The 20,171-nt window shown below is 36.9% G+C and overlaps 1 protein-coding gene across 5 annotated transcripts in view; it reads left to right on the top strand.

Moving 5' to 3' along the window:
- The window catches only part of AMMECR1 (AMMECR nuclear protein 1), a 115,362-nt gene that overhangs the window by 86,911 nt on the left and 8,280 nt on the right, over positions 1-20,171 (top strand). For all 5 annotated transcript variants that reach the window (XR_008707882.1, XR_008707880.1, XR_008707881.1 and 2 more), the window contains exons 3-4: positions 6,268-6,382; positions 19,860-19,950. Coding sequence is in view for 2 of the 5 variants with exons in the window: in XM_055563013.1 (XP_055418988.1) it covers positions 6,268-6,382; positions 19,860-19,950 (206 nt within the window). In the remaining 3 variants the exon portion in view is untranslated. The remainder of the gene's footprint in view (positions 1-6,267; positions 6,383-19,859; positions 19,951-20,171) is intronic.

Below are 20,171 nucleotides of genomic sequence, written 5' to 3'. Positions count from 1 at the left end.
TCACAGCATGCAGCCCAGAGAGTATTTTTCCTTCCTGGTGGGCAGCTGTGGCCATCTCAGAAAGTAGAGCCTTTTAAGAATTCCAGATTAGAACATAGAGCAATTAAAGAGCTTTGAGCAATTCAAGAGCTTTAAGCCATTCAGAGGACAGTAGGTGATAACAGACTAAAGCCTCTGAATCCTATAGGATAGGAGCCAAATAACTTACATGAAAACCTTGAGCACCCACCACTCTAGATCTCCATCTCCCTCCTACCCTCCCATTCTTCCATCCTTGCGTTCTCTCTCTGCCCCTCTGTGTGTGTTTTTTTAACTTTCTTTGCTTCCCACTTCCTTTTTCTGCTTCTAGTTTTCTCTTCCTCTCCATTTTTATTTCTTTCTATATATTTTAATTTTCTTTTCCTCCTTCATATTTTCTCTTTCTTTTGTTCCATGCCTTAGGTCTTTCCTCCACTCCCTGCTAAATACCCATCCTATTGTTAGGTAGGTAGAATAGGGAAAAGGAGTCCAAAATGGCGGTGGCTAAAAGACAAGGAAGGTCCGAGGACCAGAGTGAAGACTTCAGGCAGAACAAACAGAACAAACAGCACTCCTGGCTAAGCCCAATTTGCATAGGGCAGGCCCAGGTGGAGGAAAAAACATATAAAAGGAGGAGCAAAAGCGCTTTCTCAAGGACTCTATCTCCCGTGTGCACGCACGCTCTCTCTCTCTCTCTCCTTCTATCTTCTAAATAAAATAGAGCTGTAACGCTGATTTGCCTAAGAGCTGTAGCACGGTTTGTCCAAGACCCGAGAGCTGTGATGCGCCGAGGGCTTTAATGTCCGTCGCTCCAAATCTTTGTTGTGACGAGACAAAGAACCGAGGAACATACACTCGCGTGACACTATCATGCTTAGAAATACATATTACAATTAATAAATTATAGTGTTAATGCTCATTAAGCAGCAAGTAGGTTGTACTCATTACTCTAAAAGGGAAAAACATGTCCCAATTAAGTAAGCGTTTACATGTGGCTTACAATTGAAAATTTCCTTTCTTATGGGTCTCAACTCTCACCAAAATGAGGTTCCCTTCCTCACTCCTTAAGCATGACCATGTCCTTTGTTGTTCCTCTCTACACTTAGGTTTGATGAATGATCACTTACTTTTTTGCATTCTGCTTTGTGCTTATTATTTATTTATTTTTGGACCACGGGAAGCTAAAATTGATACTTAATGTGGAAGAGAGGATATAGATAACTTTTCAGATTTGGGCTTAGGATTCTAATATTCTCAGCTCCTGGAGTTTAGACACATCACATGTCCATTCTGTTCTAGAAGCTCTGACGAGGAATGGCAGAATTTCCAGATAATTGAAACCCCTTGTGTAAAAAGCTGTTTTTTTAAAAAATTTTTTTTAGATTAATGTATACTTGATTTGCTTTTCTTCACCTGTCCAAACAAGGATTTTAAATTTTGGTTATTACTTCCTTGTCTTGGAAAATGATTGCTTGTAATATGAAGCCTTTCTCAGTTTGGTATCTTTCCACTGGTTAACTGATTATGGTCATCAGTGTTTTAGAAAGCAAAAGAATGAATGAATGAGTGAATGGCTAGCTATCTAGACTCACAAATAATTTCTGTTGCATGCTCTGTTGTTTGTGATGAGCCTTGCCATATCTAAGGCTTTGTCTCTTTTCAGCTGTTTTTTTCCCCCCTCATAGTTTCCAGGTACTGTCACAAACCATGTGATTCTTTGATAGCTAAGCTCCTAATACTTTTTTTTTTTTAATGTTCATTTTCATTAAAGTGCTATTTAACATTAGATATTCACTTTGACAGATGTTATTGCTGCTTCTCAATTAGGTGGAATATATTCTTGGGAAGATGCCAATTTGAATTGAATATATTTGAATTTGGTATTGAATCAAACTGTTGTTTAAACCTTAGCCATCCATCATATGGGTGATGGAGCAGCCAATAGATTTTTGTACATAAGTGTTTTTTTTTTTTTCCCTAGCAATATTTAAACATTAGAAAATGGCTTCCTATTGTAACAAAGAGAACTTCATACAAATTTACTACAAGATCTCTTTCTTTGTCAGTTCTGTAAATTGGCACATACTACTTTGGTATAAAATGCTTTCCATGGACAATATTAATATTTAAAAATCTTTTTTGCTCCTGCAGATTTCCAGTAGACAGGACATCTAGCTCTATTTACCCTTTGGCTACTTGTGAATGCTGTTAAATTATTATTTATCTTTTTTAGGCAGAGGCACTGCAGGTATGAGATCAGAATTGTCTAGTAAGGCAAGCATTTTGTTTTAAAATTAAAAAAAACCCTCATAATCCTGTCAAAAGTAGCAACTAAGGAGTGGATCCTAGAAAGAATTGTGAACTTGCATCAGAGAATCTGGGTTGTCCACCTATTTGTGTCACTAACTAGCTGGGTCAACCTCGAGTAAGTCACTGCCTGACTCCCCATAGCATACTGTCTCTAAAGGCTCAGCTTCCGCATCGCATATTCTATATACAAAAGGGAGCAGGGCCAAGAGAAGCTGAACCTCTTGTTTATCAGCCATCTACCCCAGTCTAGCAGCTTTGAGGTAGTCTCCAGCTGCATTTTTTCATCTTTTTAATAATCCCTTAAATCCTCGCTAGGCTTTCATCGCTAGTTCTTTTCCCTAGGAATTTGCATTTAGAGATACTGAGGGCTTCCTGCCGTTTGGAATTTGTCTATGTGCATGAATTTAATGAAAAGTTACCAATGAAAAATGCAAGATTAAAAGTCTTGTTTGAATGAGTGTTTTTGTAAAATCAGACTGTTTACATCATGATTAACATACCTTTATTAGTTCAGTGTTTTGAAATTAATACATTTGAGTGTCATATAGCAAGGCGTGATTGTTATTTTATCTTATTAGCCATGCTGGCATTCTCCCTGGAGAAGGAAATGGTAACCCACTCCAGTACTCTTGCCTGGAGAATCCCATGGACGGAGGAGCCTGGTAGGCTACAGTCCATGGGGTGGCAAAGAGTCGGACACGACTGAGCGACTTCACAGAACAGAACAGCATTCTCCCACTCACTCTTTGATCTAAACACTTTTTTTTAAGTCCCTGGTGAGTAAGCAATAGACTCCATATCACAAGGAAAGCTTCCTAGCCTGGTCCTCAGTTGCACTTGAAAATTTTGTTGATTTGAAATAGTTTGAATTGTACTGAGCTAAAATATACCTTTCACTGGTTTGCTAGGAAATAAAATAATAACCTGCCTCGGAGTGTTGAGAAATTAACTGTATGGCAACTTCAACATGTGTATTTTTTAAATATATATGAAAGCTAGAGCTAGATACAAAAATCTCTTCATTAAAGGAGACCTAGTACTATAATGAAAAAGGCAGACAGTAGAAGTATTGGCGAGAATGTAGGGATATTGGAACCCTTGTACATTGCTGGTGGGAATGTAGGATGGTACAGCCACTATGGGAAACTATTTGTTGGTTCCTCAAAAAGTTACACAGAATTACCATGTGACCCAGCAATTCGACTCCTAGGTATCTACCCAAGAGAAATGAAAGCATTACTTTCCACAAAAACTCATACATGAATATTCATAGCAGCATTATTCACAGTAGCCCAAAAGCAGAAATAACCCAAATGTCCTTCAACAGATCAATGGAAAACAAAAATGTGATATATCTATAGGATTGAATATTATTGTTCAGTTAAAAGGATGATGTGCTTTTACAAAAGGTATTAAGGTGGCGCTAGTGGTAAAGAACCTGCCTGCCAATTCAGGAGACATGAGACCAGGGTTTGATCCCTGGGTTGCGAAGATCCTCTGGAGGAGGGCATGGCAATCCACTCTAGTATTCTTGCCTGGAGAATCCCATGGACAGAGGAGCCTGGCGGGCTACAGTCAATGGGATTGCAAAGAGTAAGACAGGACTGAGCAACTAGCACATACCAATACATGCTGCAACATGGATAAAACCTCAAAAACATTACCCCAAGTGAAAGAAGCCAGACACAAATGGTCACATAGTGTATGATTCCACTTATATAAAATGTCCAGAACAGGCAAATCCATAGAGACAGAAAGTAGATTAGTGCTTGCCAAGAGCTGGGGGGAGGGAAGAATACGGACTGACTCCTAATGGGTATAGGGTTTCTTTGTGGTGTGATGAAATATTTTAAAATTGGATGGGGTAATGATTGTACAATTCTGAATATACTAAAAATCATTGAATTGTGTACATTGAAAGGGTGAATTTTATGGTATGTGAATTGTATGTCAATAAAGCTGTTTTATAGGAAAAACATTAGCAACTATATTACTATAATTATTTGAAATTATAAAAGTGTATTTAAATTACATTTGTCCCGGGGCTGGGAGGAGGGAGGAATGGGGAGTTAGTGTTTATTGGGTACCTTGTTTCAACTGGGCAACATGAAAAAAGTTCTGGATATGGATAGATGGATGGTGGTGGTGGTTGTACAACAAGTGAATGTATTTAAGCCCAGAGAAATATACACTTAAAAGTGGTTAAAATGGTAATTTTTATGTTTTGTATATTTCACCACAATAAAATCTATAACCCTAAATATAATATTTTATGTTATTCTAATGTATAAGGCTTTTTACCCTCTCTTTTTCTTTTTCTTTTCAAAAGGAAAACTGAAAGTGTGTAAGTTTGGATTTTTATGCATGGGATTCTTCTGTTTTTTACAACTCCTCTCCTGGGTGGGGTTGGGGGGGTGTTATACACATATCATATATGTCTTTATGTTGGCTTTGGATAAGAACTTGAAAATATTTCTTAAAACTTTATTTGCCAGTTGGAACATAAAAGAAGCCAACCATAGGAAATTTATGTTGTTAAATTATGAAATAGTGAAATGCTATTCTTAGAGTATGAATTATCACAGATTTCCTGATTTTCTTGGTTAATCTTGGCTCCTTGAATGGGGAAAACATGTATGCTCTCTGTATAACATCTCTGTCTTTCTGTAAGCATTTTCCTCTGTATGGCAGGATAGAACGAGCACCACAATGTATCGAAAATACTTAACAAACATAGTGTATATTTGTACAATACAGTGAGTGAGTTTCTGAATGCAAAGGAAGGAATGGAAAAAAAGAAAATCCAGCAATGAGAAAGTCACTGAAAAAGGAATTAAATTATTTCCAAAGGTCATGGAACTTTGTTATGACCCAAGCAGTTTGTAGGCTCTAAGTTTGTAACCTCTAAGGATTAATCTGTGAAAACATTTTCTAAGCCTGGCTCTGCTATACAGGACATTTGAAAATCGACAGCGCAAATGCCATTAATACAGTGGGCAATCAGAGGTGTGTTTGTTTTCTTGACCAGGAAGTGGTTTCTTTTAAAAAGTACAGGAACACACAGTGCCTCTGTGTGTGTGTCTTTGTCTTTTCTGTCTATTCTACTGTTGCAGGAAGAATTATGATCTTCCAACATTTTTGTCCTTTACAGTGAGATTTTTCTAGAATTCGGCACTGTGGTACACTACCCTTGATTACAGGATTGAATCAGAGTTGATGTACTCAGAAATCCATTGATGTGATTAATGGTCTCCCTAATCATAATTTTATTTCCGAAGATTAGCCCTATTTTCTGAAGTTTCACAATTTTTGAGTAGAATCTTGAATTCTCCTTTAAAGGGGGCCTGAAATCTTTGTACTTTTAGTCCATAATTTGCATGATAATTTTAATTTTCTTTGATTTCTTTTGCTTGAAGAAAATAACATTTTTACCTTTTTTTCAACTTTTTATACATTGTTCTATGGTAACTGTCCAACCTCGTGTGAACCTTTTTTTTTTTTTTAACAACATGAAATATATATATATATATATATATATATATTTTTTTTTTTTTTTTTCCTACCAGTGCTAGATACAGAATTCTTCCCCTAAGTTTCCACTGCTCTGGTTTTTATTCTCCTCAAAATTCAAATAAAACATTGTCAAATTCTACAAGTAACAGGGAAGTATACAAGGAAATGACTATACAGGAAATGTAATTGATCATTCACTCTTTCCAATTGAATCGGTCATAGGATTGGTTAGTAAACATAATCTGCTGAATGAACAAAAATAACTTCTAAAATCTTTGGAGTGCTTGAATGCATTTGGAGATTTTGGCACCTTTCTCACCTTACTGATTTTTTAAGAAATTCTTACCTTTTTCAAATGATTGTCTGCATTTGAAACTAGGAACTCGCATCTAGTGACTGTTTTAATATTCACTTTGTTTTCAACAGTGCCCTTAAAGATAGCCGTTTTCCCCCAATGACAAGGGATGAGCTGCCACGGCTGTTCTGCTCAGTGTCTCTGCTCACTAACTTCGAAGACGTCTGTGATTATTTGGACTGGGAGGTAAGACAATAGAGAATTTTTAAAGAAAAAGGAAGGTAACTCCTGAGTAATTGTTTAAAAATTAGGCCCAAGATAACTCTTTTGTAATGGAGATGGAGATAACATGGATAAATAAACCTCACAGCTGATCAATGAAATGTGAGTGAAGGAGTTTTTCTTTTCTTTTTTTTTTTTGAAGGCAAAGTACCTTATGTTGTTTAAATACCCCAAACTAAATTTGCTCTTCATTTTTATCCTATTAACTTCACTACAGCACCTCATAAAAGCTGTTAACAAGTAGTAAGCAGGATTGATTAGAATTTATTTCTCCTCTCTGGTATGACTGCCACCAAACAGTTAGGTAGTCAGAGGATATATCACAGTAACAAGCAGCAAAAGGGTTAGGATAATACACCAGTTGGGGAAATCAGCTCATGGATAACAATGGGGTGTTGGTTAACTACAGGAAAATCATGCTAATTCATTCTTGGCTACCTTAATCTATGTACTTGCACACACTAACAACTAAGAGTATATCTAGGGTATCTCTGTGCATTACAATTATCATAGTAGCCTATATTGATCATCTTTTTGTTCTTCTTTAGTATGTGGGGTTGAGTTGTTAAGAAACTTCAGATTCTCACCATTTATTTTGGTGGTTGGGTGGTGTTAGTTGAGTGTATATCTATGAAATTTTATACGTGAACATACCCATGTTACCTGACTGCTTACTGTATTCCAGGCATGTGCCTCATGCATGCAAGTGCTGAGATTTGGTCCCTGCCATAAACATCTTATAGTCTAATAGCAGAGAAAAGAATTACACACAAGCACAAAGAAATTAAGTGGTATAAGAATGAAGCAATGGGAATTCAGTGATACACAGAGTATTCATGTGCATACAGATACTCATAAATGACTTGACTGTATCATGATATAACATGTTTAATTCTACTGCCTTGTTAGAATGACTATCCCCCATGGTAACTGAGATATTTTTCTCTGTGGACAGGCCACTTTCTTGACAGTTAATTTTATTTTTGTCTTCCCCCTCACTTCATGTGATACCCTGGACAATTTACTCCACTGTGTTTCAGTTGTCCACATACAGAAAAAAAGACATCTATAAGGTTCTTAATCTTCATTGAAAAAAATCTCTGTGATATAAATATTGTTGTTATGTGAGAGCTATTTTAAAAATTCTTCAGAGAGTAGGATGAAACAGTTGCTTTCTGGGGTTTGTGGTAGGGTTTTCTTTGAGCATTATTAGAATATGAAAGCATCTTAAGATTTTTTTGTAAAGGAAAAAGTAAAAGTTGTTGATAGTGTTGATGCTGGCAAAGTTGGAATGTGAAAAACCTTTTATAGAATTAAAATATTCCAGTTGATCCTTTTCTCTAAGTTTTATTGTTCCTATTTGAATTTTTCTTAAAGAGATATCTACCGGTATTATAGAAATATCTCAGTACTTTATTTTTAAGTGATCCCAAATCATATTCCTTACTTATTAACAAATATTACAATTTGGGTCATTCTTATTGTTTTAAGAGTACTGCTTCCTCTTCTCTAGCTAGACTTATATTTCTGCTTTCTGACTCACAGGGCGCTATGTGTGTATTGGTAGGGATGGGAGTGATAATAGCAGAAAAAACCTGAGATCTAGGGGGTGACTGGGCTACAAAAACATTCCTACCTTTACTTACAGCCACTGAGTTGGAAGTACAGTTCAGAAAGGGTGCATTTGTGTATGCAGAAGTGTGCATGTGTGACATGTACATGAATGTTTATTGCATAAATGTGTGTGCATATGTTCTCGGGGAAGGAAAAATGGGAAAAGCCAACAGTTGCTAAATAGGTATGGGTAAGCACACCATCATCTTCTTTAGTCCACATCGAGTAGTGTCTATAGCTAAAATGAACCTAGATATTATTGGGCTTGTATGTTCATAAGATATATTATCTTTCTGTTGGGAGGGTGAGAGGTAAAGCACTTAAGAATTGGTACTGTGTACTCTCTTAGGGTGTATTCATCCTCTCTGATCACCATCTGCCAGTTTGAATTTCTAGAAGATTCTATATGCTTCTACTTGGCATTATATATTTAATACAGCCCTTAAAGTTTAAATATTGATGTCTATTTAGTGATGCTTTTCTGTTAAAGAAGCAACAAAAAATATACATATATTTTTGTACTTTTAATATATAAGCATTTGAAAGTGACTTAAGTACTGTTAGAATAGCTATGCTAAGAGGAAAAGACTGTCATTTTTCAGTTACTTCATCATAGTTTAAAGTATTTAGCATAAGAGAAATTTGTTCCCAAAGAATAAGGATGAAAATTACATTTTTAAAAAGAATGTGATTTGGCCTTTAAAAAAATGTACCATAATCAGTATTATAAGGATTATCCTTAAAAATTCTGAAAAAAGCATTGCTACTTTAAACACAGAATGCCAAAGTAGAATTAAAGAAAATTTTTAAAAAGCATATGTCAATAACCTTCCTCTGCTAGGTATATACTCCAAAGAAATGAAAACAGATGTTGAAACAAAAACTTGTACATGAATGTTCATAGCAGCACTATTCACAATAGCCAAAAGGTGGAAAACAACTCAAACATCTCTCAACAGATGACTGGATAAAATGCATTATAGCCATAGAATTGAATATTATTCAGCCATAAAACAAATGAAGGACTGATACATGCTACAACAGGAATGAGCCTTGGAAACATTATGCTAAGTGAAAAGAGCCAGGCACAAAGGCCACATCCTGTATGATTCTGTTTATAAGAAATATCCAGAATGGGCAAATCCATAGACAGCATATTAGTAGTTGCCAGGGGTTTGGGGGGAGGGTATGAATGGGAAGTGACTACCTAATGGGTACAAGGTTTCCACTGGAGGTGATGAAAAACTTCTGAAACTGGATAGTAGTGATTGTAGTATAACATTGTAAATGTACTTAATGCCACCTATTTTGTACACTTTCAAGTGGATAAAATGGTAAATTTTATGTGTATTTTATCAAATAAAAAGGTACATGTGCATATGCATATATATGTATATATTTTAAACTACTGTCCATAATAATATAGTAATTCTAAAAAGAATAAAACTTTTAAAATTAAAAAAATATAAAGAAAGAGCTGCAAGCCATTTGGAATTACACCATTCTGAGATAACTGTTAATATTTTGGAATTCTTTCTTTTAATTCTTTTTGTGTCTTTGTATCAGTAAATCTACATATTTGTTTATGTAACTGAGATTATATTAAATTTACAGTCACTATTAAAAAGATTATAGGGAAGTCTGTTATGGTTTATCTTTGTATATATGTTAATTATTTTTTGTGGAGTTCCTTTATGAGGAGTCAGTCTGTATTAGGAAGGTGTACATTTCACTTTGAGAAATTTCACACTGTCAAATAAGTATTAACTTTTCTTCTAGGAATGAAATATCCTATTCACCATAAGTATCTAATTTTAACCTATAATACAAAGTACTATGTATGTCTATACCAGAGGGGGAGACAGGAGATGATTACGGAATTTCAATGGAAAATTTTTAAGTCAGGGATCGATCGGTAATGAGTATGTTTTATATAAGCAGAAGCCTCGAACATAGGGCTTTTCTGGTGGAAGTACAGTTTGAGAGTTGACCCCCGCTGGTGAAGCGTGTTACTGCAGTAGAATTCCTAATTAAAAGGACGAAAATGCCCAGATCAAAGCAGGAAGAGGGCAAAGTCTGGAAGTCCCCAGGGATAGAGTTAGGTAACTTCAACAACAAGAAAGACATCCCTGTGATCATGAGGATGAAGGACATGACCAGCGGTAATAGACACCTAATTTTCAAAGGATCAGGAACAAGTAAACTGCCACAGGGCTGGCAGTTACTCTCTTCTTCAGCCAAGGTTTTTAACTCAGCCTATTTGGGATCTCTCTTTTGGTAACATGTCTCGAATTTTATGAGACATTTAGTAGGAAAATAGGACTTACATCAGACTTTTAGAGGCTAGAATGCTTCTATCTGATAATGTGAAGAATGCATGATAAGTGGTTTCACAAGTGGATGTAACTAATTTTCAAGTCACTGTTGAATTGACAAAATGATCAGTAATGCTTCCATCTGTTATATTTCCTCAAAATAGTTATTATACACTTAAAATGAAAGTGTCTACAGGTAGCCTCTCAAGGAATCTGTATAGTCATTAAAAACAACAAAACCAGCCACCAAAGGCTTGAAAGACAAATTGGAATAGTGTTCCCTCCCTTCTGAGAATTGCTGATCACTGCCCACATCATGATCTACTTACTACCCTGATAGGTATGAGAAGAGTGAGGAGTGATTGATCTGGGCAGGGGTGGGGGTGGCTGGGTGGGTAATAATTAACTGGTAAGTTGAAATACCTACCTGCAAGGGTAACATGGTTGTTAAATGAGGAAAATTATATCTCTAGGGAGATATCTGAAGTGATCTGCCTTGTGTTTGAACACAAAAACTTATCATCATTGTTCTATATTCTTCAATTGACAACACTCTTAGAATTCTGAGTGGCAGGATGGCTGACAGACATGGCGCTTTAGAAAGGGGAAAAAAAAAAAGAGTTCATGCAGCATTTTGGAGTCCTCTGAAATGATAGGGAGCCTAGAACTTGTGTAGTTACACTGTTTGGGAGCCATGTTTCCTTTTAAAGATCTGGAAGAAGATAAAACTAGTGACATCATACTCCCTGTAGTTTGACTCAAGGGGTGATTCTAGGTGTGTCATCTACTAGCTGCTCATTTTCAGGACTATATAAATGAATAAGCCTTTTGTTTGTAGAAGAACTTGTATAGCAAGTATGCTACCAGTGATCCTGTGGGGAACTGATGTAGCAATTTGCTGACAGATGCCAAAGTATTTTATAAATTGTAGTCAGGCATCTTTTATCTCTGCTTTAGAGACAAGATCATTTTGAAGGCATGAGGAAGACATGTTTTCTGTATTCTGAAGTAGACCCGTATATCATATTTCAATAGATTACTGCTACTGTCACAAACCATAAGGTACTTTTTGCTATATGCAGCTTCCTGAATCACTGACATCTCACCTGTGTATACAGTTGTCACTTGTGGCCCTAAGGCAGACTGCTTACATGGAATCAACTGGGCCTGGGTGGGGCTGGCCAGCATGATTCTTACGTGGTGCCAAAAATCTGTCCCCAGACTGTAAAGGTAGACCTCAAGTCCCTCCTAGTCTTACTCTGTCCCCAAAGCACCCAAGCTTGTTGAACTCTTAGTACCCAGAGAACAGTACTTCACTTTAAAAAGCAAGCTCCAAAGCACACCTCTTAAATGATCACAACTCCATTTCTGACGTGTTCAGTTACAGTCAATAATAGGGAACTTTTGTAGCAGCCTTCATGAGAGTAAACAGATGAGATGAATAAATCAGCTACTGTCATTATCTTGCATATATATTTTTTAGAAGTTCATGTTCTTCTTTTCACCCTGTCTCCCCACTTAAAGGTTTTACATTTTTCTGGCTCCTATTAATGTTCCATTGAAAACAGTGTTTCCATTCATACACAGATGATTGGCATGACTCACGAAGTCACCAAGTGGAATGACTTCTAGTGGTACATGTTCTGTCAACCCCAGACCCTTGCTTATTTTTCCCAACTATGATAGACACTGTGTTTTGCTTCTCTTCTAACCTAAGATTTCTGCCTTTTAAAAAAAATACATAGGCTTCATCTATCTAAGAAAATGTTTTTCACAGTATTTTCTCAAGGACCTTGATGTGGTTGTGTAAGATGTCACTGTCGTTAGGATGATTTAGTCTCCATCCTGATGCTCTGCTTTGAATGTTTTTTCAAGTGCTGTAGAACATTGGGAAAGGAATGCTTCACACTTCTGGCCATCTAGAAAGAATTTGCTGTGAGTCAACAATTCAACGTATCAGAAGCCTAGTGAGGAAGCAAGCCGAACAAAGTAAAGTAACCTCTAGAAGGTGATTTAATGCATAAAATTTTCTATTAGCTATTGATGCTGTTAGTGAGATGGGCTGCCGTAGTCTATTGTCAGGCCTCCTCCATTTGCTTCCAGCTTCTCTCCCAGGGTGTTGTTTGGTGGGGGAATTTTTTCCTTCTTCCTCCCTTAAATCCACAAACTCTTCCAGCCCTTTTCTTGTAGTAGTTCCATTCAACTACTCTTTCCTGTACAGGTTGCCTCTGTGTGTGTATCCCTAGCATTTGATAAAAAGAGAGTGCTGAATTGTGGAAATGAGGGGACTTGGGTTCTCTTCTTAACTGCCACTACCCAGGTTGCTGCCCTTTCTGGACCTCCGTTTTCTCACCAGGAAGTTGGAAAAGTTGGACTAGATAATTCCTAAGGTCTCTCTGGATGCTGACAGAGTGTGACGCTGTGACACCAGTTTTAAAAATGGCTGTTTTGTTTTACATCTAGGGAATGAATGAATGCTAGCCATTTAGAAGTCATAAAAGGTCCCTAACTTTTAAAATGGCCATTGCCAACTTAAAGTAGGCAAGAAAGTGAAAGATTGTCCATTTTCTAAAATTTTGCATTCTAAATTTCTTTTTCACAAAAGAATTCTCTTTAGGAAGAAGAATACTCAATTCTAAACCATAAATGCTTCTACTTTATTATTGCATCATACTCTAAGTCAACATTATAGGTGTAAATCTAAATTAAGCAAGTATATTAGGGACTGACTATTCACTTTACAAATAGATAATTTCGTTTGCAGAAGAACACCCTATAGGGTTTCTTTACTGTCTTCCTCATGACTTTAAGATTAATTTATTTACATAAGTTCAAGCCATATGTAACTTTTTAGGAACAGATCTCTTTTGTAGAAACTGAGTAAAACCGTAATGAGTCAGGTACTCAGTGTACATTTCTAATGTGTATAAGATTTTTCTCAGTTTCTTACCAGGCAAACAACATTTTTATATTGGGTACATTTTCAAGAGGTGTTTTTCCCCTCAGCCTTTGAAAAGCAAACTAAAGCAGATCTCTAGATTTTTTTAAAAAATGTATAACTTTAGTTTCCTTGTCTGTAAATTCACTCCCTTCCTCATCCCCTTTTAAAAAATGGTAGGAATGCATTTTTCCAACTTTTGACGAAAAGCAGGCTTTTTATTTAAAGGTCACCTGTGTTGCCTGAGCTTTCCTTGGAAAGCTTCAGGATGTTCAATTTTTAAGGAATGCTCATTATAATTAATCATTACAGAGAATGGGCTTTTTCCCCCTTAATTGCACTCTGAGCTGTCACTTGTTCCCTGCAAAACCTTAGCGTAAGAACAGTTTCTTTCATTGCAAATGATGTATAAACATGTTTGGCTTTATAGCTTTTCAAAGCACCTCTTCATTAACTATGCTTGATTTTAAAATCTTAGCTAATTATTTAAAAGTTCATGGAGATGATTATTAGCTAGTCCAGGTATTTTCCAGGCAAGAGTACTGGAGTGGGTTGCCATTTCCTTCTCCAGGGGATCTTCCCCACCCAGGGATCAAACCCAGGTCTCCTGTATTGCAGGCAGACGCTTTACCCTCTGAGCCACCAGGGAAGCCCAGGTATTTTAGAGCTATGCATTTGCTATGTGTTTGCCATTAGTTAAAATAAATGTTATCAGATTGTTGTTCAGTGGCCTTTGTGAAATAAATTGGCAGCTTTGTGTTCCTGATAGACAAGATGTCTAAGTCTCCTACATGAATCAAAATTGGCAGTAATTGGTCTTTTGGTAAGCTCTGCAAAAGCCAAGAATTGGTCCATGGAGACTGAACATTTCTAAGCTAAAGATTTCTAATTTGCAGGGATTTTAGAAAAGAACAATACATATGTATTTTGATCAAGGAGACCTTTGCAGGTGTTTTCACAAAATAACAACAGGGGGAAAAAAAACATCTCAGCTGAGGTGGAGGGTGCAGTAGAGTTTTTAAGGTAGAATATACTAAAAGGTTACCTGTGCCTAAGTGAAGGCTTTGCAATCAGTTACCCTTTTTGTTTATTTTTGTAATATTTTTTACAAAGACAACTAAGGGAACTGGTCAGGTAATGGATAAAAACAGCCTAATAGCAGTCCTTGGTGACATCTCAGTTGGTTCAAGAGAAGGTTATTTTTTAAGTCTCACGAAGGCAAGAGCTGTCCCTAGATAGTACGAGGAGTACACATCATCTTTAGTTTCTCCTGTATAATTTTCAAAAGGGATGATTTTTGTAATACGCATGTACTATTCTTATAAATTTAAAAAAATCCATGTTTATAATTTTTAAAGTTCACAGAAGTAAAAATTACTGAGAAGAAAAACCCTGAATTGCAGCAACACTGTTTTTAAAATTTATTATTTGTCCAGATTCTAAAGTGTTCATTGTTAACCATTGTTAAGTGTTAACTATCAATCAGATGGGCATCTTCAAAGCTTCAGACTTAACTTCTGAAGTTGATGGGTAGAGTAAAGTGATGTGGAATCACAACTTTGGGAATTTGACGGGCAGGTTTGAACAATATGTAGTTGACTTTTTTTTTGTAGTCGACATTATCAGGATTGGGGGAAATGATTCATTAGGATCAGTACAAATTGTCATCAGCCCTTATGATGAAAATGCTAATTTTTCTTGCCCAAATAAGAATTATTCTTGGTGGACAACCAAGTTTGATGAATTTACCTCTTTTATGTGGAATTTGCTTTCCTTGGGGAGAGTGAGAGTCAGTGTGAAGAAGGCTGAGCTGGGGATGGGGCAAAAGGTACTGTCAGGCTAGGAGTTGAATGAGTTGAAGGTGCTGCGTTGTGGATTTTGTGCTTTCAGGCAAAATATCACTTGTGGCTTTATCCTAAAAATAGCAGAAACACCAGACTCTGGGTCAGACCCGTAGTTTATCCGGTGCACTGTTTGTTTCTGTCCGTGGTGCCACGGGTTGTTTTGTGAGAGAGCCTATGAGAGAGCCTCATGTGTGTCTCTTATGATGCCAGCCTCTAAAGCTTAGGGGGTATGCCAAACATCCTGAGCTCCTCTCTTTAAAACATAGGCCTTTCATTCAGTTTAATGGAACTGGCACACTGAGCCTGGCAGGTCAGTCTTATGTGAATGACCAGCGACTGGCTGCTTTGTTAATTGCACAGCCTATTTTGCCAAATGATATTGGCAATGAAGCTGTGTCAGACAACCTCTGATTCTTTGACCTCCTGACATTTTTTATTTTATTCAAGGTGAACCCACTGAAAATCAGTGGAGTGAAGCTATGGCCATACCATTCATTACAGGGAGAACCCAACATTTGGTTCTGAAAATGGGGAAGAGTGGGACTAACAGGGACATTTGCTAAGACAGGATGAACCTCAGGAAGTAAATTGGTTTTGTTGGCCAGGATGTGATCAGGGGCAGATTTAGCTTTGAGGGTCAGGATGTGTAGGTAATTGTGGACCCAAATGGTCCAAGGCTTGCATGGAGCCTACACCACTTAGCCAGATCACATTTTATACTCACTGATGCTTTTAGCCAGATGACTCTTTGTCGTGTTTCAGCATATCCAGATTGTTGGCTCGCTGATTAGGCTCACAAGTAAAAGCGAGACCCTTTTGTAGTGCTGCTAGTAGATTATAGGATATTTTAGACTTTGACTATGCAATTGTACAGGGCATAATATGGACCGTGTATTATAATGAGGAGGGGAGAGGACACTTTTTTTTTTAATGCTCCTGTGTTGAGAGTCACTGCATTATGGGGTAATAGTTTTAAATGAAGCCACATTTCTAACAAGGGGTGAGATAATGAGGATAAATGAAATCTGCAGTCTAGAAGGTTCATTTTAGCCATTATTTATAATCTCTTCTCCTACCAAACCATTTTACTATGTAGCAAAATTGATTAATTTGCATGTATCTCTTTTCCCTGTGCCCACATGCTCTCTGATAGAGGAATGAACAAATAAGAGAAATATACAAGAGAGGAAAGAGGATGAGGCCGAGGCCAGGGGGAGTTGGGGATGCATAATCCCCACACTGAATAATCAACTCCAGAATAATCAAGATATATTTTAGGGTCCTAACACTCATCTTGATATTTAATCATTCTGGGCCATATTGAAAACAAAAGATTGTATAATAGCATTAATAAAAATCACTTGCTGTGGAAAGGTTCAGAATAAATATGGCTTTCTTTTTAACATGAAATAGGAATCTGTTGAACTGCTCTTCATGTTCTGTCACAGCACACACAGATACAGCTCTGTTTAATTCCATATCCTCTTATCTATAAGTCCTACATTTAATTTACTGCCATTCCAGTTGATTTATAGCTTTGCTTAGTAAAAGTACAGCCTTGATTAAAAGGATATTATCACAGCTGATGGACCTTGAAAGCATTTTTCTCCCCAGACCTTCTAATAGTTTTGAAAATGACCTGAAGACTCCAATAAGGCTAGATTTTGCATGTCTCCAGTTTTTGCTCACCTGGCTGTACTTTTGGGCGGCGGTGATAAAGGGTGTTAAGTGACACAGTCTTCCCATATGCTAGCTCCGTATATATCCTAAGAAATGGAAAGTTACTGCGATAGTGTTTTCAAGCAAGTTTGCTTCAAGGACTCCAAGACCCCTAAGTCAGTTGCCCTCTTATCTAGCTGATCACTGCAGCTAGAGCCTTTGTCTCCTGGGATGCTGCTGGTCCAAAGGATTCTCCAGTCTGTCGAAGGGAGGAAGAATTCAATTATTGTACATGACGGTTACATTTTGGAGTTAAAGCTGTGACAGATGCCTCCCTCCAACAATGCAGAATTAGTTTTGGTGCTCATTTCAGTGGAGATGACTTAATTTGCAAGGCCAGTGATTTTCCCAGGTTAGCCAGATTTGGTCATTCTCCACAGCAGGCCATTTTCCACTCTCCTGTTTTGATTGTGCAGTGTGACTATTTGGTGGTGTCTGTGGTTCTGGGAGCAAGGAAAATGCTGTTGCTCAACAGGTGAAAAAAGGCTATTATACTTTGATTCTGTCCAGAACATTATTAGCATTCTCCTGATTCTACTAGTCAGAAAAAAAAAAAAAAAAAAAGAGTCACTCTGGCTTTGGCTTTATATCTCTGTGGAGTACAATATTTTTGACGTATGAAATAAGTTATTTCTCACAAAGGAATCACTTGAAAATCACCATACCTACAGTTCAATTTACAGGGGCTTTCGATTGTTCAGAATCATAGGAACACAAAAAAGAGTTAAAAATTGTAAATGTGGTACTGATTCAAAATGGGAGAATTTTGATAATTTTTTATATCTAATTTGATGGTGGGGCCTCCTCGAAATACAAAAGTAAATCAGTTTTATTCATGAATAATTTTTATTTTGGTCAACATGCCCTTCCAGTTTGGTCTTACCGTCTTCATATCTATATATCTATATATATATCTTTATTAAGATATTATTCATGTACCATACAATTGGTCTTACCTCTTTTCATTTTTAAATTACTAGGTTTCAAAATCTCTGTAATTTTTTTTGAAAAGCACAGAATGTACTCTATGAAGAAAAGATTTATGTGTAAATCACCTCCAATTTGCCTGAATCGTTTTTGTTTTTCAATACTTAGCCACAGTTTGTCGGCGCTAGACTGATTATTAGAGGTTATCTAGTTAACCCAGAATAAAAATCACCTGGGCAGTTATTCTTTTTACAAACTGTACCTACGAACCTGCTTGAAATTCTGATAAACTTTGCAGCCCCCAGCCCCACCCCAGACCAATTAAACAGTACTGATTGAATCTAACATTCTCATCTAACAGATAGGGAAACATTCTTCCTCTCACAGTTTTGATGAGACACCTTAATAAACACCAAAATTCTTTTCAATTTTAACATGACAGGTTTTTGATAAATTGAGTTGAAGATGCAGAATTCACCTCAGTGAATGATAGCAGCATAAATTATTTATACAGTATGTTTTTAAAAACAAATTATGAAGGATCTGATATTGTTGAAGGAAAAAATTTCAAAGTCACTGATCAGAAAGTCAGTATACAGAAACTGTTGCAAATTTGTCATTGTCTCAATATTTTGTCAGGCCCTTGGGAGATTAGTAGATGTCCTTTATCCTGGAAATGCCTGATAGCTAAGCACTCATATGTCTTCTCAGCTGTCCGTGGTCATTTCCCACAGGGGATGGGAGACCTTATTGTGTTAGTTTTTAAACAGCTGCCTTGGTTGCATTTTCAGCAGAAGGATATTCATAAGAATACTGATATTAGATAGAAAAGATAACCACAGAGGTAGGCTTTAATAAAAAACATAAACTACTCAGATCTGACTGGCTCTAATGGATGGATGTGTGAAGACCTGGGGGAAAAAATAAAATGGCTTTTCCAGAGGACTTCTTATTCCTGAAAAACTAAGAAATTTCAGGCTAAGTGCAGAAGAAGCAAAAGGCCTTTACATCCATACAGATGAGTGGATGTAACCAGCTGCTCTGCAAAGAAGCCTCTTTCTCTGGTAAAAATGTTTACCTGGTCTTAACATCTTTCCTCCTGGACAACCTTAAACTCCACCTAGGAACCCTTGATCTATAGCAGCCATACATTTGGGAGAGCAGAATGGAGTTTGTTATACTTTGAAATGTCATTATCAATTTAGCTCTATATACTATTCTATGTGACATATGACCAGAAAGGACAGATTCCTTTTGATTGAATGCTAATCAAACAAAAAGTACATAATGTTCTTAAAACAGTAGCAAGAAACTGCCCTTTGCTTAAGAGACTATCTTTTTTAGGGCATCATCAAAAGTTTGTCTGTTTCACATAATAAAGTCATAGTGGTCTCTGGGTTAGTATATAAGAAAGTATGTAAGAATGCCTGGCCTCAAGGTAATTTGAAATTTTACTGCTCTTAGATTTGGGAGCAGTGTTGTAGATAGACAGGGTTTGCCACAGGCACACTTAAAGCCATAATACATTTTTTTAGACATAATGGGTGACGATGTAGGATCTGGTTGTTAGATTTTTTTTGTCTTATCTGTGTTTGTTTATCTGCTTTCAAAGAGACTAGACAGTTGGGAAGGGAGTTAGCTACCCCACAAGTTCTGGAACTCAGTCTGAAATGGTGTTTGCCCCTGAAAGCAGGATGGTTGTTTGCTGTCTCTCTGAAGTCGGTTCCCTTGGTCTAGTTCCTTATTGGCATGGGCTACAATTTGGCGGTGGGGGCAGGATGCTTGCCATTGATTATCTTATTCTACACACAGCCCCAGAGTGGTGGTCCCAGTTCCAAAGAGAATGGCATACATAACCTGGTGCATGTTGGGCACGTGTAAATCAACATTTTCAGTCTCCATGGCCATGATACTGGCCTTCAATCTCCAAAGTCAGAGTTTTGGAAAGAGAAGAGATATGCCCTTCCAAAAAGCAAGGGGAAAGGAAAAAAAAAACTGCATTCTCTGAAAGTTAAATTATAACTTTTTCTTTTTTTTTTTTCTATGAAAAAGACTGTACTAATAAAACTGCCAATTTCTTTCAGGTGGGTGTACATGGCATTAGAATAGAATTCATCAATGAAAAAGGATCAAAACGCACCGCCACCTATCTACCGGAGGTTGCAAAGGAGCAAGGTCATTGTTGTACTTTATTTTATACCATCTGGTGAAGAATGTAAACAATTATACAAATTAAAATGTGCTGTCTGACCTTGCAGTTCTATCTGATAATTGATCACTGTCAGATTATAAGAAATGATTCGTCTATCACTGCCACTGCAATGTCTGTCTGAAATTGGTGAATTACACAGAAGTTGAATCTCTGTACTAAAGTTTGACAGCAAAAACATAAAAAA

This window comes from Bubalus kerabau, chromosome X (genome assembly GCF_029407905.1).
Source record: "Bubalus kerabau isolate K-KA32 ecotype Philippines breed swamp buffalo chromosome X, PCC_UOA_SB_1v2, whole genome shotgun sequence".
Lineage (NCBI taxonomy): Eukaryota > Metazoa > Chordata > Mammalia > Artiodactyla > Bovidae > Bubalus > Bubalus kerabau.
This window is presented reverse-complemented; position numbering and strand designations above follow the sequence as displayed.